The 26,693-nt window shown below is 51.5% G+C and overlaps 3 protein-coding genes, 1 non-coding gene and 1 pseudogene across 8 annotated transcripts; 3 read left to right on the top strand and 2 right to left on the bottom strand.

Annotated features, from left to right (window-relative positions):
* Positions 1–77: 77 nt before the first annotated feature.
* B3GNT8 (UDP-GlcNAc:betaGal beta-1,3-N-acetylglucosaminyltransferase 8) lies at positions 78–2,339 on the bottom strand. Its single transcript, XM_068527670.1, has 2 exons — positions 2,152–2,339; positions 78–1,774 (listed from the first exon to the last, which is right to left on the bottom strand). Exon 2 carries the CDS (start codon positions 1,741–1,743, stop codon positions 550–552), a length of 1,194 nt encoding a protein of 397 aa, XP_068383771.1. The 5' UTR covers positions 1,744–1,774; positions 2,152–2,339; the 3' UTR covers positions 78–549.
* A 3,452-nt stretch (positions 2,340–5,791) lies between these two features.
* DMAC2 (distal membrane arm assembly component 2) lies at positions 5,792–11,429 on the bottom strand. 3 transcript variants are annotated; one of them, XM_068528406.1, is made up of 7 exons: positions 11,398–11,429; positions 10,047–10,243; positions 8,577–8,657; positions 7,670–7,803; positions 7,389–7,551; positions 6,784–7,015; positions 5,792–6,376 (listed from the first exon to the last, which is right to left on the bottom strand). In XM_068528406.1, the coding sequence occupies exons 1-6, from the start codon at positions 11,413–11,415 to the stop codon at positions 6,835–6,837; spliced, it is 774 nt and encodes a 257-aa protein (XP_068384507.1). In that variant the 5' UTR covers positions 11,416–11,429; the 3' UTR covers positions 5,792–6,376; positions 6,784–6,834. The 3 variants fall into 3 exon arrangements, with proteins under 3 accessions (XP_068384507.1, XP_068384506.1, XP_068384508.1); XM_068528405.1 differs by lacking the exon at positions 11,398–11,429 and adding an exon at positions 11,015–11,099; XM_068528407.1 differs by lacking the exons at positions 5,792–6,376; positions 11,398–11,429 and adding an exon at positions 11,015–11,099 and having other exon boundaries at positions 6,833–6,965.
* Positions 11,430–14,803: 3,374 nt separating this feature from the next.
* Positions 14,804–25,659, top strand: ERICH4 (glutamate rich 4). 3 transcript variants are annotated; one of them, XM_068529179.1, is made up of 3 exons: positions 14,804–15,130; positions 16,275–16,499; positions 25,497–25,659. In XM_068529179.1, exons 1-2 carry the CDS (start codon positions 14,804–14,806, stop codon positions 16,464–16,466), a joined length of 519 nt encoding a protein of 172 aa, XP_068385280.1. In that variant the 3' UTR covers positions 16,467–16,499; positions 25,497–25,659. The 3 variants fall into 3 exon arrangements, with proteins under 3 accessions (XP_068385280.1, XP_068385278.1, XP_068385279.1); XM_068529177.1 differs by lacking the exon at positions 25,497–25,659 and adding an exon at positions 17,854–18,385; XM_068529178.1 differs by lacking the exon at positions 25,497–25,659 and adding an exon at positions 17,938–18,385.
* LOC137754023 (U1 spliceosomal RNA) lies at positions 20,480–20,642 on the top strand. Its single transcript, XR_011071701.1, has one exon. It is a non-coding gene; the product is annotated as a U1 spliceosomal RNA (small nuclear RNA).
* LOC137752432 (large ribosomal subunit protein eL18 pseudogene) lies at positions 23,865–26,045 on the top strand (annotated as a pseudogene).
* Positions 26,046–26,693: the final 648 nt, after the last annotated feature.

Genomic DNA, 26,693 nt, shown 5'->3' on the forward strand with positions numbered 1-26,693 from the left:
GGATGTGGGAGGAGAGGCCAGCATGAGTGGTTTGGGACCACCCCTGCTTCTCCAGTTGAGATAAATAAGGCCAAGGCTGTTGAGCTATCTTCTTCCTCCAGAAACTTCTGCAAGCTGGAAGGTCAGCTTCAGCAAACAGGATGGGGGTGGGGTCCTCCGGAGATGGCCCCTTGTCTCCCATAGAACGGGTCAAAGCTGGTGTCCAGCAAGGTGACCAGGAGGCCATCGGAGCCGGCCTTGCCCAGTAAGGGTGGGGAGAGTGTCTGGTGTGAAGGTCAGGGTGCAGCTGAACTTTGCTCTGTAAACTACCTCAAGGCCCCGTAGACAGAGATGACGACTCCAGGCCTCAGAGTGGGGAGTGCATATTTTTCAAAAACTGAAAGACGGAAACAGTCTGTCGCCTTTTGGGGAGGCCCAGGGAGGGCTCAGGCAGCCTCCATTCCAGGACCCCCTTCCTCGCACCGAGGCCTAGAAAGAGAGGCTGAGCAAGGGGCTGGCGCCAAGGCCCAGGCCAGGTCTGCCCTCCCCGACCCTCCCCACCTCCGAGTCTCAGCACTGGAGCTGAGGGTCCCGCAGCTGTTTCCAGAGCCGGATGCTGTCCTGGGGGCTGAGGGGCCGCACCAGCAGCAGGTCACGGAGAGCACAGGGGTCAGCAGTGCGGTCTGCCGGCCAGGCCGTGAGGAAGCCTTTGTGGGTCCTGGGGGCCAGGCCCAGGGCTTGGAAGCACAGGCCGGTGTAGACATCGTCGAAGGGGAAGGGGGCCACGCGTGCCGCCGCCCGCAGCAGCCAGGGTGCCAAGCGGCCCGCGATGACGTAGCCGCCCCCACTTGCGTAGGCTGGGTAGCCGCCTTCAAAGAAGGACCCAGGCACGTAGAAGGGTCCCCCAGGCTTCCGGAGGGGCTTGGCCTGGGTGAAGACCTCACCCAGGTAGAGGCCACGGGCCGCGCTGGGCGGCAGGGCCTGCAGGTGGTCCAGAAGGGCGGGGGTGTGCACGAAGGCGTCATCCTGGCCTTGCAGGATGAAGCTCACGCCGGGGCAGTGGCGGCCCAGCCAGGCTAGCAGCAGCAGGTCCTTGAGCGTCTGGTTGAAGGGGACGTCAAGGAAGTCCCAGAGCAGCAGGTCGCTGTAGTGGCGGCTCTCCCAGGCCACCAGGGAGCCTAGGTCAGGCCTCCCCTCGCCTGCTGGGGACCCCAGCAGGAAGAGCAGCCGGACCCCGGGAGCCGGCCGGCCCCACGTCTCCCTCACGGCCTGTCGTTCCGCAAAGCGCCCTGGTTCCGACTTGACAGCCAACAGCAGGTAGGGGACGTCGGGATCCTCGCAGCTGGCCACCTGGCCACCGCCGCCCCTGGGCAGCCAGCGTGGGAAGCTCCGGCAGGCTGCCGACAGCAGGAAGTGGCGGAGGTCCTCGGGGTAGGAGGCGAAGTCGGGGATCTCAGCCGCAGCGGCAGCTCCCCAAGCGCGGCAGTCCCCCGCCTCAGTGCTGTCCCCACTGGGCAGGGTCCCCAGCCGCCACTGCTGCTGGTTCCAGTAAGCCGAGGGCAGAGGGTCAGTCTGGCCCAGACGGGCCGAGAGGTTAGCCGGCAGGGTGGGCTCGGGGCTGGCTGGCGTGGGGCCTGGTGGGGTGCTGCGGGGTCCCGGGTAGGCCTTACCCAGCTGGGGCTCGGACGTCCACTCGATGTACACTTTGAGGCCCAGGAGTGTGAGCAGTGCTGACAGGCAGAGAAGGCACTTGGGGCAGCGCATGACCCGGCCCAGGAAGGGGCAGCTGTGGGAGCTGCGAAAGAGCCACAGAGGCCTTTTGGGGTGCAGGGACGGGCCCCCGGTCCCTGCCAAGCCCTCTAAGGCTTCTGTTAGTCTCAGATCCTACACCAGCCCTCCACCAACGACCCTGACTCTCCTCTCTTCCGGGACCTGCGAGTCCCTGTTCCACTCGCATTCCAGCACCCTGTTCTTTCCACTCAGCCCAGCTCCTTCTACTTTCGTAGAAACCCGGGAGGCTACCTATCCCCCATCCCCACCCCAGAGACCAGGGACTCCGCCATTCCAACCTCCCTCTCCCCGCAGTTCATCCCCCTCACCAGGAGTCAGGATCACCGGGGTCACCTCCTCGCCCCACAGTCCCCACCCCAGGCACGGCTCCCTCCCCTTCACCTCTGGGTCCGGCTCCGGCGAGCTCCAGCGCCCGGGGCCTTGGGCCGGCCCTCTGCCCTCCTCCGGCAGCGCTGGTGTCTCCAGCACTGTTGTTCTCCAGCCCAGCCCAGCCCAGCCCAGCCGGTCTGCGGGAGGCTGGGAGGGCCCCAGGGGCCGGGAGGGACCGGGGCGGGGCTGAGGGAGGGGGAGGGGGGAGGAGGGCTGGAGGCAGACCTGAGGGTTGGGGCTCTGGCGTGTTGGGGCTGGTTTCTGGTGAGACAGCGGGAAAGGTGCAGGGGTGGCTGCAGACACCGGGAGCTGGGAGCTGGCGGGCCGGGGAGGGGAGAACCCGGGGCCTGGGAGAGAGTCCGGGGGAGGGTGAGGCCGAGGGCCACTGGAGCCGGGGCTGGGAAGTGTCAGAATGGCCCAAGGGCAGGCAGAGTCCTAAAGTGGCCAGGCCGGAGGCCAGGGGCAGGGCCTGGCCGGGGGAGGAGGCAGGGGGGTGGGGGTGGGGTGACTGTGCTGAGAGGGCACGGGTGACCTTGCCAGAGGTGGGGGTGTGTGGCCCGGAGTCAGGGGTCAGGGTGGGGATGGGGAAGGGGGCTGGTGGGGAGGAGGGGATACAGGCCGAGACAGACATTACAGAGAATGAAGAGACAGCCAGGGAGACCCCAGGGGCAGGCAGGGAGGACAGACAGGCGGCAGAGATTCAGGAAGGCCGAGAGGAGAGAGCTGCAAGAAGAGAGAGAGAGGACGGGAAGGTGGAGACAGCTGGCGAGAGATAAGGGAAGCCCTTGTGGGGGAGGGTGGAGAGATGTGCAGGGGCAGGTGGAGGGACGACGGGGTGGGAGCAGAGAGCAGGGAGTCTGTCAGCCGAGCCAGAGCCAGGCAGAGGCAGCCAGACCCAGAGAGCAGCCGGGGAGCAGCCGGAGAGGAGCGGATGGAAGGGGTGGGGGGAGGGGGAGCCAAGCCAGAGGGCAGTGAAGGGTGGGGGCACCAGGAGCCCTGGAGCTGAGCTGACCCCCATGCCTCCTCCGTCCCTCCCTGGTCCCACAATCCGGCCCTGGGCCTGCCACGCCCTGAGGCCCTGGCTCTGCCTACAGCGGCATGGTGACTCCAGGGACACTCCCATCTGCCCCCCCCCCCCCCCCCCGGACCAGAGAGGGTGTCTGCCTGTGTTTCCGTCGCAGCCCTCCGGAGGCGTCTGCTGTTTGGGCTGCATCGGCTGTCTGGGGTGGCAGGCAGGTGGGGCTGCCTCATCCCAGACCTCCTGGAGCCTGGGCTGGGACGCAGGGCCCCCCAGTGAGCCCGGCCCGACCCCCCTTCACCCCACCCGGGTTGGGAACTGTCCACATCATCTCAGGAACCCTGTCTTTTGGACAGGGCAGCAGCAGTTGATTATCTGTCTAGCGGATTCCCTCTCCCCAGGATTGAATAATGGAGCCCATGGGACCAGATGGAGGAAGAGGGTACGGAGAAGGTGGGGAATACTGATGGAATAAAAGCCGGAGTGGGCTGGGGCAGGGCCCTGAGCAACCTTGGAAGGGGTCTTCAAGCCCTCTTCCCCCCAGGCCGGGGTGGGGCGGTCCAGGCCTCCTGACTCGGCTCATCTAGCTTCTCCCAGGGCGCGGAGGTTCCTCCACCGGGGGGCCGAGTTTCGGGGGGGCCGAGTTTCGGCTGCAGTGTGCATCAGTCTGCAAATGCTCCAGTCAGGAGAGAGAAACTGCTCAGGAGGCGGAAGAGGTAAAGTCGAGTGTTGAGAATGACTAAAGAGGTGCCCTCTTGTGGAACGTGGTTGGGTGGGTGTGCAGGTTGAAAGCAGTGGACCCCATCTTCCTGTCTCCCCCAGCCTTTGAATCTCCCTCTCCAGATTATGCCAGGGCGGTTCTGGCTTCTCGCCTTAGTAACCGTGGGTCACTGTTGAGTCCAGATGCCAGTCAGCCAACTAAGAAAGCTGTCAGGACCTCCCCAGCTGCACTAGCTAACTTGTTATACCCAGAATCTCTAGTAAGTGCCCTCCTATTGGTGAACTTGGCCCCATGCAGTGTGAGATCCACTCTCACCGGCCTAACACCCTGAGAACCCACTCCTGTGCGGGTTCCCCAGGGTTGACTCTACATCTGTTTGCACGTCTTGCCCTTCAGTGTTAAGAGCTGTTCCCTTCTGGGTCATAGTGAGCACCTGTCCTCTGGAGCGTGCTGAGACTTGACCCTTGGCATTTGTGGGTCGAGTGGCAGCAGGGAATGCTTGTGATAAGAAGTCTTGAGAAAAGCAGGTCTGCCTTTCAAGGCATCTGCCCCAGGGGAGGCCCTCACAGGGTTTTCGAGAGCAGGATCGCTGGTGGTCTCCTCACACTGGTAAGGGAGGCCCCCAGTGACTTGGGAGTTCGAGATCATCTGTTTCCTTTGGGTCCAACCAGATGACCCGATTCCAGATTTCTGGATCCCACTGTTTACCAGTCAGTGCCCTCACTTTCGTATGAGAAACTTGTCAAGACTGGGAATTCAACTGTCATAGCTCAGCAACTCGAAAACCTAAATGTTGTTATTTTCAGCAGTATCTACAAGTAAGGACTTCGGGGGGCGGTGGGGGACTGTCATGGGAGCGTTCCAATTCCGAAGGGGTGACTTGAGCTGGGCCCTCCAGGCAATCTGCCTAGCCCTATCTTCAGAACTGTCATTACTGCCACAGCATCAAGTGCAGCAGCCATAGGGCCTCCCAGGGCACAAGGCTTCAGTTGGCACCTCACCACGACCCCAGGCGATAGCCTTTTCGTGCTGCGGTTGCATGCGTTGGATTTTTGGTTTTTTTTTTTTTTAATTTTTATTTTATATTGGAGTGTAGTTGATTAACAATGTTGTGTTAGTTTCAGGTGTATAGCAAAGTGATTCAGTTATACATATACATGTACCTCTTCTTTTTCAAATTCTTTTCCCATTTAGGTTGTTACATAATATTGAGCAGAGTTCCCTGTGTTATACATGAGGTCCTTGTTGGTTATCTATTTTATTTTTTATTTTTAAAATGCTTTTGGCTGCACTACGCAGCTTGTGGGGTCTTAGCTCCTCAACCAGGGATTGAACCTGCGCCCTCAGCAGTGGAAGCGCGGAGTCCTAACCACTGGACCACCAGGGAATTCCCTATCTTGATATTTTAAATATAGCAGTGTGTACATGTCAATCCCAAACTCTCAATCCATCCCTCCCCTCCACCCTTCCCCCTGGTAACCTTAAGCTTGGTTTTCTACGTCTGTGAGTCTATTTCTGTTTTGTAAGTTCATTTGTATCATTTTTTTTTTTTTAGATGCTGTATATAAGTGATATCGTATGATGTTTTTCTCTGTCTGATTTAATTCACTTAGTATGGTAATCTCCAGGTCCATCCATGTTGCTGCAAATGGCATTATTTCATTCTTTTTAATGGCTAATATTCCACTGTATATATGCACGTCTTCTTTATCCATTCATCTGTCGATGGACATTTAGCCCATGGATTTCTAATGTCTCCTTTCCCACTGCCGAGGAGCTCAGCAATGCACTCAAGCCAAAGGCAGGATCAAATCAACCCCCAAATCCCACCTTTGTGTGTTTATCTCTGGGAACACTCCAAATGCCGGTGCTCTATCAGTTTGGATCCAGTCTGGAGAGAAGAAAAACCATACTGTAATTTGAACAGGGAAAGTTTAATATTGAGAATTAACGACTTTAACAGCAAAGTGAAATAAGGAGATTCATTGGTAAGGTGCCTTGGAATTTACTGGGAATCCACCTTCAGGGCTGTGGTGGAGAGGCAGTCACAGGGAGGTGCCTCAGTGGAGGCTCTCTGTAGGACTGCCAGGTCAGGGGTGGGGGGTGCCGGGGAAGCTGCCGACCACCTGACGCTTCAGGAAGCAGGTGCGCTGCAGGGCCGCTGAGCTGGCACACCTGAGCACCGCCAGGAAGCAAAGGCCTTGCCTCTCTCAAGGAACGTCTCTCGAGCGCCCTCTACTGGCAAACCTTATCAGGCCACTTAGCAAAGGAAAAATATTTCAAAGGCCCAGATCAGTTTTCACAGAGCAAACAAGAAAGCTGAATTCGGAGCTGAGTCAGTAACTCAATAAGCGAGAACACTGTGGGGCTTGGGGTGCTCCCAGCATTTAGTGGGTGTGAGCCAGGGATGTTGCAGCCTGCAGTGAGCTTGAGTCGTCCCACACAGGGAAGAACCATCCCTATAAAATGGCCGTTGCACCTTCTGTATCCGTCAGGTCCTGGCGGGAAACAACACACTCAAGTGAGATAATCCGACAAGAGTCCTCTGACAAAAGTCAAGAGAAGTTTCTTGACATAGAGGTGGGCACGCTATGGGGGCACCGCAAGGGAGAGTGCAGCTCCCTGGGGCTACTTGCAGCCAGAAGCCCTTACCTCCCCCAGGCCTGAAGAGGCAGGAGAAGGGGTTCCCGGAACTGGGAAGGAGAGAAGTGTGTGCAAAGGGCTGCCTGACAGGCTGACAGGAGCTGAGCTTCAACCCAGGGTGCAGCCAGCCAGAGCACCCCTGTGGGAGGGGACAAACCACCTCACTCTCCTTGCCTCTGACCTGCCAGCGCCTCTGATCCTAGCCCGACCCCCCGAGTTGAGTGAACCCAGCTGAAAGCTAGAAGAAAAATGAGCTGTTAACCTCTCAGCACGGCCTGGATGAGGCCCAGCTCGACACGGATGGGGCCAAAGGCTAGGCAGGGATGGGGCTGCTGGCCGTGTCCCGGGGCTGCTCCTCTGGCCCCAGCTTGAGGCCCTGGGCCCAGTCAGCCCCCAGAACCTCACAGTCGGGCAGCATCTCCTCCACCAAGATCTGAGTGAGGCCTGGGTTGGACACGGCAGGAAGGTCAGAGATATCCAGTCTGCGGAGGTTCCTGAGGAGGCAAGATTGGGGCGGGGTGGGGGGGGGGGCGGCGAGGACACGCATGAGGATGGCGTCTGTGGGAGCGAGTGTATGGGGGGTGTACCCAGCCCCACTTTAACCCCTAGCTTTCTAATAAAAATCTTTGTTCAACTACGTGAGATCTGGCTCCCACTGTTCTGCAACAGTGTAAATTTCTTGGGGTCTCATTAAAACAAAAAAGGAAGGCAGGCTAGGAGTCCTCCCATCCTCCTAGAGGCTCCCTGCGCCACTCATCTGTGCTGACCCACCGCAAACGCTCTGGGTCCACCGTGAAGGCAGGGATGTGGGAAGTGCCCAAGAGCGCCCCTCCCTGGCTGGGGGCCCAGCCTAGGCTGAGGTCTCACTGGAGGTGGTGGAGGCAGGCGAGGCCCCGTTCAGAGATTCGGGGGCAGCCGGCCAGCGAGAGCTCTCGTAGCGAGTCGGCTAGCTGGTGGAGGCGGCTGAGACACCAGTCATCCACGTGGGGACAGCACCGCAGCGACAGGGACTGGAGCTCCCTCAGGGCCACTGCGGGGGGAGAGGGCAGCCGGCACCGAGGGCCCTGCTGGAGCCACCGTGAAAGGGAACGCGCACAGCCTTGCCCACCTCCCCCCATCTCCGCCCCTCCCCGCCACACCCTACTCACAGAGGTTGTCCAGGCCTTGGTAGTTGATGGCACAGCCGCTGGCGTCAACAGCCTCTACAGGCACCTCCCGGAGCTTCCAGAGCTCACCAGAGAGGCCACGCCCATTTGGCCGCATCCACTCCTTGTCCTGAAACCTGGAAGGGGAGAGAGGGAGTGTCAGCAGGGTCCCCCAGGCCACCAACCTCTTGAGAACACTCCCAGCCCCCTAATCAAAGAACATGGCACACTCACTACACACCAGGCCCTGCACTAAGGGCTTTACGTGTCTGGTCTCACTGGATTCCCTGACAACCCCACCAAAGATGGAACGTCTGGCCAATTTTACATACCTAGGAGTTGAGGGTCGAAGAGGTTACTGATAACAGAGAAAAGAGCTATAAGACAAGAATCCTTGTAGGTGGGCAAAAGTTGAGGTGTTTTCAGACAGGTACATCATTTCTAAGGAAGGTGCTGGAGGAAGTACTCAAACCAAGTGAAAATTTTACTTGGAACCAAGATGAGGGACAGATGAAGCCTACATGAATTGTTTTCAAAAAAGAAGGAAAGTAAAGGGGAAAAACAAAGGGAGGAGGAGGAAGGCAAGAAAAAGGAGGGGAAAGGAGGAAGGAAAAGACGCACTAACGCCGACTGAGCACACGTGCTAAGCCAGCCTGTGACCTGTGACAAGTGTCCAGATTGCAAAATATCTTTGAATCTTTACAGCGCACCTTGTAGGTTAGACACAACTACCATCCCATTTTACAGATGACAAAACTGAAGCTCAGGAACAAGTCCCCAGCCACACAGCCAGGAGGGGGCAGAGACCAGGGCGCGCACGGAAGCCTGTCTGACTGACTGAAGAGCCCGGGGCTTAGAGAGCCGCTCTCCCGCCTCCCCCAACCCCATTCTGACACCTTTGCCATCATACTTGACTGCGCCTCCCTGCTTCAGGATGAAAGAGGCACCTGCGACGTAGGGGCCATATCGCTCCTTGATGTAGGTGAAGGACCTGCCGGGAGAACAGTAGCCGAGGGTGAGCCTTGGGAACCCCACACCCCTCGCCAGGCCCCAGAGCTGCTGAGAGGGTCAGAGTCCACAGCACAGGACAGACTGGCAGGCAGGCGGGCAGACAAAGACTGCAAATATTCCCTGAGGGCCTACGAAGTGCTGGGCGCAGTGGTAATCCAAAGGCAGATAATCGTCCCTGCCCTTGTGAAGTTATTTCACTGGGGAAACAGCTAACCGGGAAGTAAATACAAATTGCAGAGGATCAGTTCAGTGATGAAATTAACGCCAAGGGACAGACCAGGAGTGGCTTGAGTCAGGGGTAGAGATAGAGGAGGCTAATTTAATTTGGGTGTTAAGAAATGCTTCTCGGAAGAGGTGACACTTGAGCAGAGATTTGAGTGTGGGAAGGAATGCAGAGGTCAAGGTAAGAATCTGCCAGGCTAAGGGAACAGCTAGTGCAAAGGCTCAAGGGCTTGAATTACGATGGTTGAACAAATAGCCATAAGGACACCATGCTGGCGGGGGTGAGGGGTGTCCCTGGTAGGGGTCTCAGAGCTCAGTAGGGGCCGGGTTTTCGGCCTTAGAGTTTGGCTTTTATTCTAGTTGCAGTTGGAAACCATTTGAGGGTTGTTTTTTTTTTTTTAAGATTTTTTTTTTTGATGTGGACCATTTTAAAAGTCTTTATTGTATTGGTTATAATAATGCTTCTGTTTCATGTTTTGGCCTTTTGGCCACGAGGCATGAGGGATCTTAGATCCACGACCAGGGATTGAACCTGCACCCCCTGTATTGGAAGGCAAAGTCTTAACCACTGGATTGCCAGGGAAGGGTACAAAGTAGTAATGTTATCTGTTTCCTCTGGCTGCTGTGTAGACTATAATAGGGGGCAAAAGGTGACCCGTTAGGAGACGACTGCAGTAATCCAACCATAAAATGAAAGGGCTCAGACCAGGCTATAAACAGCGAGGAGGTGACCGTCGGTCAAATTTGGGATATTCTGGTATTTTACTGATGGACTGGATGTGGTATGAGGGAAGGGATGCAAAGAGAGGAATCAGCGATTCCTTAGAATGTGGTCTGAACAACCGGGTAAGCAATGGTGCCGTTGACTGGGATGGAGAAGGCTTGGGGGTGAGAAGACTTTTTAAGGGGGAAACCAAGGGTTAGCCATGTTAGGTCTGAAGTGCCAGCTAGACCTCCAAGAAGAGATGGTGGGCATTGGGTTGCGGCTATGAGCCGGAGGGCTTGGGAAGTGTGTGGGCTGGAGACGAAGATGCAAGTGGGCAAGGCTGGCACTGGAAGCCCCAGGGCTGCCTGGAGTGGCAAGGGCAGGGTGGGCACTGACTGGGGAGGCCTGAACAGCAGGGTCGTGCAGGCCAGGGGTTCTCACCGATTTTTCTGGGGCACCTTCAACACCTGCTTCTGGAGCAGGTACCCCCTCACAGCCTCCACATCATAGAAGCGGTCAGCCAGGAACTGGAGCAGCGCCCTCCCCTTCCTCTGACTGCCCTCCGGGTCCACTGCCCTGCTCAGGCCACGGATGCCGCTGGTACCCCCGTTCCACACTGGAGCCACCAGGCGAAGGGACTGGGGAGAAGGAGAGGGGAGGAGAGGCTGAGCCTGGCGCCTCCTGCGAGACACACAGCCCCCTGCTTCTGCTCCCACATCTCCCCTCCTCAGTGCTTCCCTGCTCACTTAACTCTCCTCTCAGAACTTCCAATTCTTTCGGATCCGTAAAATTTCCCCATGTTTCCCCCAAGTTCTTCCCCTTAATCAACCTTAAATTCTCTTTGATTTGGCCAAACGGTCTTGGTTTTCCTAAATTCTCCCCCTAATTTCCCCCTAAGCCCTCACTTTCTCTCAAAACCTCTATTATCTGAACTCTTAATGTCCCACAAATTCTCCCCTTAATTTTATCCAAATCCCACCAGAGACTTCCTGAATAACGCATTCCTTTCCCCCAAATATAACCTTAATTTCTCTCCAAACCACCCTTAACTTATCTCTTAAAGCTCCCAAACTCTTCCTTCAATTTCCCCTCCAAAGTTTTCTCTTAGTCTGCCTCAGTTTCTCTCTTTGCTTTAACCAAATTCTCCCGATAATTTTGCCCAAATCCTTATTTTCCCTTAAAATTCCTCTTAAGTTCCCAACCTCTTACTTTAAGTTTTCCTAGGTCCATTCCTTGATTTTGCCCAATTCCTTCTAAATTCTCTCCACAATATGGCAAATCCTCCCCTTAATTTCCCCTAGGTCCTTCCCTTGGAATTCCCAAATTCACCTCTTGGATCCTGCCCCCACCCCCCATCATCCCTTTGATTTTCCATCAAAATTTCTAACTCTCCCATGAGTTTCCCTCACCTTCGGTTCTCTACCCTTGCACCTCAAATCCCAGTTTCTTTGCCAACCCATCCCAAACCCTCATCCCTTGCAGGTCCCACTCCCGACAGCCCCTCCGCTCCAGGCGCTCGCAGTCGGATCCCTCCCTCTGATTGGCTGGGCGCGCTTTCTCGGACCGCACGCGCTGCTTCCCCATTGGTTGCCACTGGTTTCTCTCCTCCGCGGCCTGTGAGCCTCACCGATCCTTCCCGGCCCCCGACGGCCACACGTCTCCGCGCCCAGCTCGAGGCCTAGCGGGAGAGGCCCCCTGCTCCCCCTCGCTACTTGTTCCCTGGGCGCCGAAAGAGGCCCTGAAAGCGGAGCGGACACTAATTGGGGGGGCTCCAGAAGCTTCGTTCACTTACCGCCCTGGGGGCCGCCATCTCGCTAGGATTACGTAACCGGAAGGGGCTGGTCTTTTCTTATCTAACCCACCCGGTTCAGGGTTGGGCGTCTTTTCTTATGGCCCCGCCCCCTCCATTTTCCAGCCCTCCTCTTAAAGGAGCACACACTTATTACTCTAACCGGGTTTAGGGATCGCTTGGAGCTTCTTCTGCCATGGGCCTTAAAATGGGACTCGGGGGCTTCCCTGGTGGCGCAGTGGTTGAGAGTCCGCCTGCCAATGCAGGGGACACGGGTTTGAGCCCTGGTCTGGGAGGATCCCACATGCCGCGGAGCGACTGGGCCCGTGGGCCACAGCTGCTGAGCCTGCGCCTCTGGAGCCTGTGCTCCGCAACAAGAGAGGCGGCGACAGTGAGAGGCCCGCGCACCGCGATGAGGAGTGGCCCCCGCTTGCCGCAACTGGAGAGAGCCCTCGCACAGAAACGAAGACCCAACACAGCTAAAAACCAAATAAATAAATAAATTTATAAAAAAAAAATGGGACTCGGCAGCCTTTCCCTAGGAGAGCGTGGGCAGTTCTTCCTGTTGGAATACCGTCCTTCCCTCCGACTGCACTCATAGTCCGCCTGAGGTTCCCTTTTCTTCTGCCTCTAACTTGCTACCTCCTTAGAACAGGGAATGATGCGTAGAGAACCTGTCCGCCTCTTCTTTAAAGCAGGGTCAGGGAAGGGAAGCGTCGAGTAGATGGTGAGGTTAGACCTCAGGGTAAACGACAGAGGTGAGATCTCAAGACTAGTATTGTGATGTGTTGGCAATTTCAGTTTGGAGTTCCAGGCTACATCTTAGTGTGAAAATTCAATATGAAGTCTTGCGGGTAGAATTACTCATTCATTCCTTCTACAAATATTTACTGAGTCCCTACCACGTGGCAGGCACTGTTCCGGGTAGTGAGGTTGCCATGGGACCAAGACTCTTTCTCAGGGAGTCGACATTCCAGGCAGGGAGAGGATGGATAAGAAACACATGAATAAGCAAGATAATTTCAGACAGTGTTTGATAAGAGGCAAATAAAAACAGGCAATATAATAGGGAGTGACGGGGGCACAGGGCCATCAGCAAAGACCTCTGTGAAGTGGTGACATTTAAGTGGAGGTGAAGGATAACAAGGAAACAGCCATTCAAAGATCTGGGGGAAAAGTGTTTCAGGCAGAGAGGTACAGCCAGTGCAAAGGCCCAGAGGTGGGACCAGCTTGCAGGGAGAGAGGTGGGAGACTGGGTCAGAGAGGTGAGCAAGAAACTGTGCTTTATTCCATTCGCCGGGACATGCCACGATCTGATTTACATTTTCTAAAGATCATTTCTGCCGGGTGGAGAACAGACCTTAGAGAGCAAGGGGGGAAGCACGGAGCCAGCAAAGAGGCTACTGCAATCGTCCAGACAAGAGATGAATGGGGGCAGCAGCAGGGACCGGGCAATGGAAGTGCTAAGTGCTCAGATTATGAGTCTGTTTTGAAGACAGAGCCAATAGCTCGAGAAACTAAAAGGATAGCGATGCCATTTTTGGAGAGGGGGAAACTGGGAAAGTAGCAGGTATGGAAGGGTAGGTGTAGTAGGCTGAATAGTTCCCCCGCCCCCCAAATGTCCACATCCTGATTCCTGGAACCCGTGAACATGTTACGTTGTATGGTAAAGGGAAGATGTGATTAAGAATCTTGAGTTGGGGAGATTATCCTGGATAATCCCGACGGGCCCAATGTAATCACAAGAGTTCTATTTTTTTTCTTTATAAATGTATTTTTATTTATTTATTTATTTTTGGCTGCGTTGGGTCTTCGTTGCTGCACGCGGGCTTTCTCTAGTTGCAGCGAGCAGGGGCTACTCTTCGTTGCGGTGCACGACGAGCTTCTCATTGCGGTTGTTTCTCTTTGTTGCGAAGCACGGGCTCTAGGCGCGCGGGCTTCAGTAGTTGTGGCTCACGGGCTTTGTTGCTCCGCGGCATGTGGGATCTTCCCAGACCAAGGCTCGAACCAATGTCCCCTGCATTGGCAGGCGGATTCTTAACCACTGCGCCACCAGGGAAGTCCCAAGAGTTCTATTTTACTTTTTATTTTTTATTTTTATTTTTTGGCCATGCTGCGCAGCATGTGGGAATCTTAGTTCCCCGACCAGGGATCGAACCTGTGCCCCCTGAGGTGGAAGTGCGGAGTCTTAACCAGTGGACTGCCAGGGAAGTCTCACAAGAGTCTTATTTATTTATATATTTATTTATTTATTTTAAAATATTTATTTATTTATTTGTCTGTGCCAGGTCTTAGTTGCAGCATTCAGGAACTTTAGTTGTGGCATGCAAACTCTTAGTTGCCTCATGTGGGATTTTAGTTCCCCGACCTGGGATCGAACCCTGGGCCCCCTGCGCTGGGAGTGCAGCGTCTTAGCCACTGAACTTCCAGGGAAGTCCCAGAGTCCTATTTAGATGGAGGCAGGAAAGTCAGTAAGTAGAGGACGTGATGACAGGTGAAAGAGGTTGGAATGATGCAGGGAAGGGCGTATGAACCAATGAATGCAGGTGGCTTCTGGAAACTGGGAAAGGCTAGGAAATGGATTCTCCCCTACAGCCTCCAGAAGGAACCCAGACCTGTGGACCCACTTTAGACTTCTGACCTCTAGAACCGTAAGATAATAAGTCTGTGTTGTTTTAAGCCACTAAGTTTGTGATCACTTGTTACAACAGCAATAGGAAACTAATACAGTGGAGTAGATCCCAGCTGAGAGTTCTGTTGTGACCACATTCACCTTGAGATGCCTGAGACATCCAGCTGGAGATGCTGAGTAGTGGTCTAGAGGTCAGGACTGGAGTCAGAGACTTGGGAGCCATTGACGTATAGGTGAAATTTTAACACCCCTGCAAGAGGGGTTCTAGCTGAGGGAGGCCTGCAGTGCCTCCCCACCTTCTGCATGACGGGGCCCAAGCTGCTAGTGATAATGTCTCTGGGCAAGTCTAGGGTCGGCAGAACTGGCTGCTCAGCTGTGGGCCAACAGCCTGGACACCGAGGCACCCTGGCCAAGGGATCGTTTTCTCGGAAGCCACTCCTGGCTCCTCAGGCACATTGTCTGGGAAGCCCTGGGAGGGCCCGAGTGGAGAAGACAGGCAAGGACCAAGCCAGGGGAAGCCAGAGATCAAGTGGAGAAGAGGGCTGCAGGGGAGGCTGGGGAGGAGGAGTGGGTGGGACCCAGGAGGGGGCGGGACGAGGTGAGGCCGGGCATCCACACACTGGTGAGGGGTCAGGCCTGAGAAGAGGCAGGGAGAAGTGGAGTTTGACCTCCGCCAGAGGGGCTGAGGTTGGATCCTTGTGAGCAGAGTTGAGGTTAGACTTTGATTAAAACAAAACAAAAACAAAAACACACGAAGCTGCAGATTCTCAGTGGAGAATGGACTTTGGGTTGCCCGAGGGGGTGGGGCTGGCCCTCTCCTACCCCCACTGCCCTTTACTCCCTCCCCCCCCCCAGCCCCCGGCTCCCCAGGGGACTGGGTCACTCTGGACCTTGCTACTTCCTGCTCCTGGCCGCCACTGCTCAGAGACTATGGAGCTGTGGAAGCAGCTGAGGCAGGCTGGACTGGTGCCCCCAGGGCTGGGCCCACCCCCGCGGGCCCTGAGGGTGGTGCCCCCAGTGAAGAGGGTGGGTCAGACCCTCATGTTCCCAGGGGCTGACACTGGAGGTGCCAGGGAGAGTCTGCTGTGGATCTGGAAGGAGCTGGTGAGTGAGGGGTTTGGAGGGGTAAGAGATGGGGTGGTGGGGGGAGTGGATAAATGAATAGGAATGAATGTAAATAAAAAGGGCCAGAGATTGAAAGTCAGAGACAGGAATAGAGAAATAGAGGCAGAGGCAGACACACCCAGAGAACGATGGACACAGACAGAGACACAGAAAGACGCAAAGAATGAGAGACAGGACTAGAGAGAGGCGGAGACAGAGAGACCCAGAAAGAGACGAGAGATGGAAAGCAGAGATTGAGAGCCTCAACAAGGACAGACTCATTAAATCTGAAAGACAGAGAGGTGGAGACAGTCCAAGGCAGGGGCAGAGAAATAGGGACAGACAGAAAGACAGGGATATGGAAGGACAGAGACAGACAGAGACAGCCAAGTAGAGACAGAGAGATGGAGACAGATCACAAGAGAGGGAGACCTAATAAGAGAGACAAAGAGAATAAGACTCAAGACACAGAGAAAGGACGAGAGAGATGGAGACAGCGAGGGACAATGAAATGGAGAGACCAAGACAAAGGGAGACAGGGCAGAGATCAGAGACAGAAGCAGGATGGCAGAGTCCAGGGACACAGTGAGGAGCCCACCTGCGGTGCTGTGGGCCAGGACTGTTAAAGAGAAAGTAACTTATGACACCTGTTAAAGATGGCAAGGTTCTAGTTATGAAGACTGCTGTGATGGGGATTTTGCAGTAGAGGAGAGAGATTGGGCTCAGCTCTGAATACAACATGGGCAATGGGGAATTTACAGCCAAGGAGCAGGAGAGGGGTCGGCGGGTAGAAAATTCCTAAGAGGAAACATCAGGGGTATAGGGGGGATTCTGGCTCAACCTATCTAGCAGGATTCTTGCTGAAGGCAGGTCAGGGTGAGCCGCCATCACCTGGGGGAGGGTGGAGGGTGAGGAGCCCAGATCAAATAAGGAGGATGGGGGATTCTTGCTAAAACTGGATTTTACAAAGAAGTGCTGATGGGCCTAGGAAACGGTTCAGGATCCTGAGTAAAGCTTGGTCAGGCAAAGAATCTTTTCTGGGACTTGAGCTGAGACCTGCTCCCACCCAGGTTTCACGGCAGAGGCACACTAACCCCTTGCCCTCTGGGGTGGGATGCCCATGACTCCCCCTTCCCACCCGCAGGTGAACCTCCGCCTAGTGGATGTCCAGCTGCTGGGCCAGCTATGCAGCCTGGGGTTGGAGATGGGGGCACTTCAGGAGGAACTGATCACCTTCCTGGAGGAGGAGGAGGACAGAGAGCTGGAAGGGAAGCAGGAGGGGGCCTGTGGTCCAGCCCCAGGTCACCGCCTCCCTGACTTTGAAATGACTATCTGAGGCCCTGCTGCTGTGCTTTCGGACACATGAATGGTATGCAAATTTATGCCAAGAAGATGGGGAGATTTGCCAGTCAAATCAACCTGCAAACGTCAATTTGGCATTGGCACGTGCTCCTTGAGCAAGTGCTTTCTCTGAAAATGTCGGAGATTAGATTGAGGGGTGGGTCCCTGAGCTGCGGGCGTGTTTGCAGGTGATGTGGGAGGTTTGCAGAGAAACTCTAGGTGTATTTGCAGATGTGCTGTAGGTGTGTTGCAGGGGAGGCCTGGGTCTTTGCAAATATGATGGAGATGCGTGCAGATGGCTATTGAGTGCTTGAAAAGTGGCTAGGTCTCACTGAGGTGTGCTGTACGTGTAAAATACACGCTGAATCTCCAAGCTGGGTGTGATAAAAAGAATAGACAACATGTCAATAATCATAAAAATTAATTACATTTTGAAATGATAATATTCTGGGTATGTTGGGATAAATAAAAATATGACTAAAGCTAATTTCACCTGTTTATTTGTAAACTCTTTTACTGTGGTAAAATACATATAACATAAAAGTTACCATTTTAACCATTTTTAAGTGTACAATTCAGTAGTGTGAAATATATTCACGTTGTTGTGTGAATGTGTTTTCATCTTGCAAAACGGAAACTGTACCCCTTAAACGACAAGTCCCCATTCCCCCTCCCCCAGCCCCTGGCAACCACCCTTCTACTTTGTGTCTCTATGAATTTGCCTACTCTAGGGACCTCATGTAAGTGGGATCACACAGTATTTGTCTTTTCATAACTGGCTTATGTCACTTAGCATAATGTCCTCAGGGTTCACCCATGTTGCAGTGTGTATCAGAATTTCCTTCCTTTTTGAGCCTGAATAATATTCCATACATGTGGTATGCACAACCACATTTTATTTGTCGATGGGCACTTGGGTTGTTTCTACCTTTTTTGGCTGTGGTGAAATACATTTCTCTGAACAAGGGTGTACAAATATCTGTCCAAGTCTCTGCTTTCAATTCTTTTGGGTATGTACCCAGAAGTGGAATTCCTGGATTGTATGGTAAGTCTCTGTGTAATTATTTGAGGAAGTGCCATACTGTTGGCTGTGCCATTTGTCATTCCCACCAACAGTGCACAAGAGTTCCAACTTTCCACCTCCTTGCCAACACGTTATTTTCTTTTTTCTTTTTCCTTTTTTCATGATAGCCATCCTAATGTCTGTAAGGTGGTACCTCATTGTGGTTTTGATTTGCATTTCCCTAATAATTAATGATGTTGAGCATCTTTTTCTGTGCTTATTCATCTATTTCTTTTTACATTTTAAAATATGACTGCTAGAAAGCTTAAAATTACATAAGTAGCTCCCACTGTATTTCTCTTGCACTGCACTATTTCAGACGTTTGAAAAAGGAATGTGGGTGTGAACAGATGAGCGGCGAGGTTTCAGCAATATTCCCAGATGCGTTGCAACTGTGTTACAGCGCCACCTTCAGGAGACAGGCAGATATCTGCAGATGGCAGCCGACGAGAAGCAGGGCTGCAAATATAACTCCTGCCCAGGTCCACATTTGTAGAAAAGATGCCCAAGACAGCAGGTGGAGGGCTCCAGCCTGAGGAGAGACAGCTCTTCTGGGAAGACAGTTGGACATTCTTCATAAAACCATTACTCCCAGTGAGGAAAAATACACGCTTGCATTTCTGCGATTCTTCAAAACAATTTTCTGCTTGGGAGTGAGGATATTCCCAGAGAAGTGAGATGCTGGCAGGTGCTGAATTCCTGTCCATGGGGATTTCCGTCTTCAAAAAAACCTGCTTCTACTCTAGAGCCCGCGAGCCACAACTACTGAAGCCCGCGCGCCTAGAGCCGGTGCTCCGCAACAAGAGAAGCCACTGCAGTGAGAAGCCCGTGCACTGCAACGAAGACCCAATGTAGACAAAAATAAATAAAATAAAATTTAAAAATACCCTTCTTCTTTTTGTGCACTGGAGTCACCCAAGACTCGAGGGGTTTGGGGGTTTGGGCTCCATCCCCAAACTGGTCCTCCTTTGCCTACCTTAGCCAGGTCTGCAGCTGCTGGGAGTTCCCCTGTAGGGGGTGGTGCTGGGGAGAATGCTGGAAGTCAGACCCCAGTACCCAGGGAAGGGGAAAGATACCCCAAGAGCATGCAAATGAGCAGAGCCCCCTCTCTGACACTGGGCACTCTAGAAAGAGGCTGGGGGGCAGTCCGGGTCTCTTGGCAGCTACATCGAGTCCGTGGGGGTCACCAGGGCTGGGGAGGTGGGGCTCCATGGCCACAGGGTCTGAGTCATGTTTCACAAATGCCAAGGTACTCTGCCTCTTGGGGGGAAAGAGACTGGGAGGGAGGGAGGCACAGACGGGAGACTGGAGGGGGCGACTTGGGAGGGAATGCTTACTATTCAAGAACAGCATGGTGGGTGGCCCCTGATGTCTGGGTGGGAGTTGCTCTGGGCCATGTCCTGGGCCATAGAGGTGACATCTATGGGGGAGTCACCTCAGTCAAACACTCAGGGAAGTTTGGGTGAATGTGGTCAGCTCCCCCTCCCCAGTACTGTCCTTCTCAGTGCCAACTTCCTGAGCTACATCCAGCAATGATCAAGTCAGTACCAAGTTTGCCCTCTGGAGCTCCCAGCCCAGCAGGGTGGGGGGACCCCTTAACACACAGAGATAGCTAAGATGATCAGGGCAGGGATGGGGGAGCACGGACTCCCCCATCTGCCAACATCTCGGTTCTCTGGGAATATCCTCACTCTCAAATAGAAAGTGTTTTGAAGAAGAATTGCAAAAATGTAAGCGTGCATTTTTCCTCACCGGGGAGCATGGAGCAGGATGGGAGAGGACTCAGATAAGGCAAGAGGCCCAGCCTGAAACATCAGGAAAGTGTTCTTAGAAAAGAACCTAAGGAATAAGTAAATATGAGCCAAGCAAAGAAAGAGAATGGGAAAAGAATAACAAGTCGGAAAATTGCACATGCAGAAGTCCTAGAAGGTCTAGTGATCTAGCTTCTTGCTACTCAAAGTGCAGTCCATGGACCAGCAGAATGAGCATTGCTGCAGCTATCTACTGCTGCATAACAAACAACCCCAAAACTCAGTTATTTTAAGCAATGACAGCATGTATTTTGCACATGAATCTGCAGTCTGCGGGGATAACTCATCTCTGCTCCACGGTGAGCTACTGCTCTTCAGGTGGAATCCTCTGAAGGCACATTCACTCACACGTCTGGTAGTTGATGCTGGCTATTAGCTGGGGCCTCTGTTCCTCTGCAGGTCATCTCTCCACATGGGTGAGATTGGCTTTCACACAGCATGGTGGGTGGGTTCCAAAGGCAAATATCATGAAGAGAGAGCCAGGCGGAAGCCATATTGCCTTGTAAAACTTAGCTTCAGATGCCAGGCAGTCACCCTCACCATATTCCACCTGTTATGGCAATCGCAAAGGTTCAGGGGAAGGGGAAATGGTTCCCACCTCTTTATGGGGAGTGCAAGGTTCTGGAAGCATGTGGGCCAGGGAAACCAAGCAGGACCCTGTGGGGCCCTCCCAGGTACAAAAGCCCCTCTGTGTCTCCTGTTTCTTGTTTGCAGAAAGAGGCTTTAGTCTCCTAGACCTTCCCTGAGTTCCAAAGAGCAGATTCAAATAGTTACTAGGAATTAGGGAAGTGAGAGAATGCAGAAACAAAGGAAAAACGGTCCATCAAGAAAAGTAATGATGGCTTAAACAATGGTTCAGCAATAAAGCAGAGTGCTAGTTCCTCCTCAGGCGATATATGTAGCGGTCTGATGCATACCCTTGAGTTGTTCTGCAGAAATTAAGACCCCGACTCAGGTGGAGGATGGTGACTAAATGCTGACCACAAGCATGTAGACCCCAGACTGGTTGGAACCAGAAGGTTGATGATTAAGATTCCTGAAACATCACCCTGTTACTTCACCACCAACCAAACAGAAGAAAGTCATGTATCCTGAAGCCCTAACCTCAAAAGTTGCCTTTAAAAACCCTTCCTAATACTTACCTGGCAGGGGAGATACCATGATCATGAAGGTGGTTTTCCCAGGGTGAGGCTTATCCATTGCACTCTGGATGTGCTGACCCCTGTGATTTCCCCAAATGTGGGAAATTGACTGCATAATCTGTGGTAGTGGAGGACTGTGTTTCTGCTTTCCCCTGACAAACCTGGTTTAAGAGTAGCATTTGAGGGCATTCCTTAGCAGTCCGGTGGTTGGAACTCCGCACTTTCACTGTTGAGGGCTCGGGTTTGATCCCTGGTCAGGGAAATAAGATCCCACAAGCCATGCAGCATGGCCAAAAAACAAAACCAAAAACACCCTTCCTGAAAACCATCAGGGAATTTGGGTCTTTTGAGCACAAGCTGCCCATTGTCCTTGCTTGGTGCCTGCAAATAAATGCTATACTTTCCTTTACCACAACTTGGTGCCAGAAGATTGACTTTGCTGCGCAATGGGCAAGCAAAATCAAGTTCAGTTCAGTAACAACAGGAAATATTACTGTGGTCATTTTCAGAAAACACAAACTGCCACAGAATCACCGGGAAGCTTGGTAGATGTGTTGATTGTCAGGTTCCACACTAGATCTACCGAATCAGAATCTACATTTTGTAAGATTCTCAGGTGCTTCCTTTGCATATTTGATGCAAGAAGTACTGTTCTAAATCACAAATATGGCACTGTTTTGAGCAGGAGGGGACATAGTTTTGAAAGCTCCCTCTAGCTGCTGGGTGGAGGGTGGGTTAGAGGATTTTCAAGTGGTGGTTAGATACAAGTAGCCAAAGAAAAAAATAGATAAATTGGAATTCATCAAAACTGAATACTTTTGTGTATCAAAATATATGATCAAAAGTGAAAAGACCAATTACCAGTACAGTAAGTCCCCTCCATACGAACCTTCAAGTTGTGAACTTTCAAAGATGTGAACGTGAGTTCGCATGTCCAGTCACGTAAGTTAGTTCATGTGTCTGGTGTACACTGTCACGTGCATGAATCCTCTACAAGTGGTTGTGCTTTTGTGTACTTTACTGTACAGTACCGTATGGAGTACAGTAGCACAGTATCTTTATTTCAAGCCCAGGATGTCTGGAAGTAAGCGTAAAAGCAGCGGTGACGTAGCTGGTACAGTACTACCCAGACATCACTGGATCGTTTTTTTCAAGAAGGTAGATAGAACTGAATCCAGCAAGGAACCAGAACCTGTGCCATCAACGTCAGGTGTGAGTGAAATTGCAGCTTGCCCTCCATCTCCTATTGCTGATGATCCTTCAGCTCTACCATCTCCCACCTCCTCTCCCTCCTCCAGTCAGTAACTCTTCTTGCCTGTTAACTCCATGCCAGCCCCTGTATGCCAGCTGTTGTACTGTACTACTGTACTTTTCAAGGTACTGTACTGTAAGATTAAACGTTTTCTTTATTTTTCGTGTTTGTTTTTTATGTATTATTTGTGTGAAAAGTATTATAAACCTATCACTGCACAGTACTATATAGCCGATTGTGTTAGTTGGGTACCGGGGCTAACTTTGCTGGACTTACGAACAAATTGGACTTACGAATGCACTCTTGGAATGGAACTCGTTCATATGTAGGGGACTTGCTGTACTGAAATGAAATCATTTATTTATTTATTTATTAATTATTATTTTTGGCCACGCCGTGCAGCTTGCAGGATCTTAGTTCCCTGAACAGGGATAGAACCTGGGCCCTCAGCAGTGAAGTGTGGAGTCCTAACCACTGGACTGCCAGGAATTCCCTGAATCAGTAATTTAAAAACTCCCAACAAACAAAAGTCTAGGACCAGATGGCTTCACAGGTGAATTCTACCAAACATTTAGAGAAGAATTAATGCCTATCCTTCTGAAACTATTCCAAAAAATTGCAGAGGAAGGAATGCTTCTGAACTCATTCCATGAGGCCAGCATCACACTGATACCAAAACCAGAAAGAGACATCACAAAAAAAGAAAATTACAGGCCAATATCACTGATGAACACAGATGCAAAAATCCTCAACAAAATAGTAGCAAACAGAATCCAGCAATACACTAAAAGGATCATACACAATGATCAAGTGGGATTTATCCCAAGGATGCAAGGATTTTTCAATATCTGCAAATCAATCAATAAGAATAAAAACCATAGGATCATCTCAATAGGTGCAGAAAAAGCTTTTGATAAAATTCCTCAACGTAATAAAGGCTGTAGATGACAACACCCACAGCTAACATCATACTCAATGGTGAAAAGCTGAAAGCATTCCCTCTAAGATCAGAAACAAGACAAGGATGCCCACTCTTGCCAGCTTTATTCAATATAGTTTTGGAAGTCCTAGCCCCAGCAATCAGAGAAGAAAAAGAAATAAAAGGAATCCAGATTGGAAAGGAAGAATTAAAACTGTCACTGTTTGCTGATGATATGATATTATACATAGAAAGATGTATGCCACCAAAAAAACTGCTAGAGCTCATCAATGAATTCGGTAAGGTTGCAGGATACAAAATTAATATACAGAAATCTGTTGCACTTCTATACACTAACAATGAATTATCAGAAAGAGAAATTAAGGAAACAATTTCATTTACCATTGCATCAAAAGGAATAAAATACCTAGGAATAAATCTAACTAAAGGTAAAATACTTGTACTCTGAAAACTATAAGATATTGATGAAAGAAACTGAAGATTACACAAACAGATGGAAAGATATACTGTGTTCATGGATTGGAAGAATTAATATTGTTAAAATGGCCTTACTACCCAAGGCAATCTACAGATTCAGTGCAATCCCTATCAAAACACCAATGGCATTTTTCACAGAACTAGAACAAATAATTTTAAAATTTGTATGGAGACACAAAAATCCCCATATAGCCAAAACTGTCTTGAGAATGAAAAATGGAGCTGGAGGTATCATGCTTCCTGACTTCAGACTACACTACAAAGCTTCAGGAATCAAAACAGCATGGTAGGGACTTCCAAGGTGGCACAGTGGTTAAGAATCTGCCTGCCAATGCAGGGGACACGGTTTCAAGCCCTGGTCCAGGAAGATCCCACATGCCATGGAGCAACTAAGCCTGTGCACCACAACTACTGAGGCTGCGCTCTAGAGCCCATGACCCACAACTACTGAGCCCGCGAGCTGCAACTACTGAAGCCCATATGCTTAGAGCCCATGCTCCGCAACAAGAGAAGCCACCGCAGTGAGAAGCCCGTGCACCGCAACAAAGAGTAGCCCCCGCTCACCACAACTAGAGAAGGCCCGCGCGCAGCAACAAAGACCAAACACAACCAAAAATAAATAAATGAATTTTAAAAAACCAAAAAAACCAAAAAAACATCATGGTACGGTTCTCTCTTTCCAGACCTGGCTAAGGAGGAGGCTCCGTTATGGGAGCTGAGATCCGCCACAACAAGGACTGAAAGTTTTGGCACAAGGAGCCCAAGAGCCAGGACATCCACCTAAGGCTGTTGGTCAAGCTGTACACGTTTCTGGCCAGACGAACCCACTCCACCTTCAATCAACTTGTGCTGAAGAGGATGTTCATGAGTCGCAGCAATCAGCCACCTCTATCTCTTTCCCAGATGATCTGGAAGATGAAGTTTCCTGGCCAAGAAGGCAAAACAGCTGTGGTTGTAGGGTCTATAACCGATGATGCGTCCGAACTGAAGGTGTGTGCTCTGCAAGTGAGTAGCACCCTCAAGGCCGGGGGCAAGATCCTCACCTTCGACCAGCTTGCCCTGGACTCTCACAAGGGTTGCGACACTTGTTCTCCTCCCTGGTCCTCGAAAGGGCTGAGAGGCGTACAGGCAATTCTGCAAGGCCCCAGGAACCCCACATAGCCACACCAAACACTATGTATGCTCCAAGGGCCAGAAGTTTGAGCGGGTCAGAGTTGATGGGTCAGCCGTGGCTACAAAAACTAATCCCAGATCCTGCCTTGTTATTAAAAAGATTTTGGATGCTGAAGAAAAAAAACACAGTATGGTATTGGCACAAAAACAGACACATAGATCAATATGACAGAATCGAGAGCCCAGAAATAAACCCACGCATATATAGTTAATCAATGTATGACGGGGACTTCCCTGGTGGTCCAGTGGGTAAGACTCTGTGCTCCCAATGCAAGGGGCCCTGGTTCGATCCCTGGTCGGCGAACTAGATCCCGCATGCATGCCACAACTAAGAAGTCTGCGTGCCGCAACTAAAAAAAAAAAAGATCCCACATGCTGCAAGGAAGATCTCACGTGCTGCCACTAAGACCTGGTGCAGCCAAAATAAATAAATAATTAATTTAAAAAATTAATATACAAAGGGGAAGAATATACAAGAATATACAAAGGGGAAAAGACAGTCTCTTCAGTAAATGGGAAAACTGGACAACACACGTAAAAGAATAAAATTAGGACATTTTCTAACACTATACACAAAAGTAAACTCAAAATGGATTAAAGACCTAAGTGTAAGATCTGAAGTCAAAAACACCTAGAAGAAAACATAGGCAGAACACTTTTTGATATAAATCACAGCAATAATATTTGTTTTGGATTTGTCTCCTAAGGCAAAGGCAAGGATGAATGGATAAGCAACATGTCATGTATCCATACAATTGTACATTATTCAGCCATAAAAAGGAATGAAGGACTGATACACACCACATTATGGATGAACCTTGAAAACATTATGCTACACTAAGGAAGCCAGATAAAAGGCCACATATGGTATGATTTCATTTATACGAAATGTCCAAAAGAGGCAAATCCACAGAGAAAGCAGCTTAGTTGTTGCCAGGGGTGGAGAGGAGGGGAGAATGAGGAATGTTGCTTAATGGGTACAAGGTTTTATTTTGAGGTGGTGAAAATGTTCTGGAGTTAGCTACAGTGATGGTTATCCCACATGAATATACTATAACCACTGAATTCTACACTTTAAAAGGGTGAATTTTATCTTATTTATTTTTTTATAATTTTTTTTTTTTTTTTGACCATGCCACGCACGTGGGATCTTATTTCTCCGACCAGGGATCCAACCTGCAACCCCTGCATTAGAAGAGCGGAATCTTAACCACTGGACCGCCAGGGAAGTCTAAAAGGGTGAATTTTATGATGTGTGAATTATATTTCGAAAAGCTACAGTGTTGGTCAGTAGAGGACCCTGGTGGGCTAGGATGGGGCTGGACCAGGCAGGGCTGTGGGGAGGGGAGGAGAGCCTGGGGGAGGGAGGCTCAGGGGACCGATGGGCAGGGCTGGTGGGGGGAGGGGTGTTAGCCTCGGGCCTGGGGGACTGGGACACAGAAGAGGGTGATTCTGGGGGGAGATCACATCTGTGGTTCTGTTGCATCTTGAATGCGTGCATGGGAGGCGTGCAAAGGCCCATCTCGTGTGTGCGCACACGTGGACATGTTAATGTCACTGCCTCTTGGCCTTTATGGCCAGGCCAACCCCTCCCCCAGGCTGTATCCCTTCTCAGAGTCCCCTCCCCCCACCTTCCCTCCACTCACCCCTCTCTCTGCCCCTCAGTCTTCCTCTAGCTCTGTGCTGTCCAATATGGCAGCCAGCCGCTACGTGTGACTTCTGAGCGCTTGAAATGTGGCTGGTGTGAACTGAGAGGTGCTGTTAAGTGTCAAATACCTGCCAGACTTCGAAGGCTTAGTATGAAACAAAGATTTGAAAGTACTCGCTATTTTTGTTGTGGATTACATGTCAAAATTAGTGTGTTTTAGATACATTGGGTTAGGTAAGCTATACTATTGAAATTATTTTCACCTCTTTTTCAATATGGCTATTAAAAAATGAAAAATTACGTACCTGGCTTGTACTGTATTTCTATTGGACGCACACCTGCTGTGGCACCCTGTGTCCACCAGATGGCGCCAAATACAGGCTGCCGCAGCTTCACTAGAAACGGGAGAAACTGGGCGGAGCGGGCGTGGGACCCACCTGTGAAGCTCTTTGAAGTAGGACATTATTAAGGACATTGAAATATGCTCTTCCCACACAGGAGGCCACTGTGGGGGGCGAACCCCCAAGATCTGATGAACAGGAGATGGCAGTATGGTAGGCTGAAATGATTACCCACCAAGACATCACCGTTGTAATCCCTGGAACCTGTGAATGTTACCTTATAAAGACGGGACTTTGCTGATGTGATTCCATTAGAGATATTGATGGGAAGATTATGGTGGATTATCCAGGTGAGCCCTAAATGAAATCACAGGT

Source organism: Eschrichtius robustus, chromosome 19 (genome assembly GCF_028021215.1).
Source record: "Eschrichtius robustus isolate mEscRob2 chromosome 19, mEscRob2.pri, whole genome shotgun sequence".
In the NCBI taxonomy this organism is placed as follows: domain Eukaryota; kingdom Metazoa; phylum Chordata; class Mammalia; order Artiodactyla; family Eschrichtiidae; genus Eschrichtius; species Eschrichtius robustus.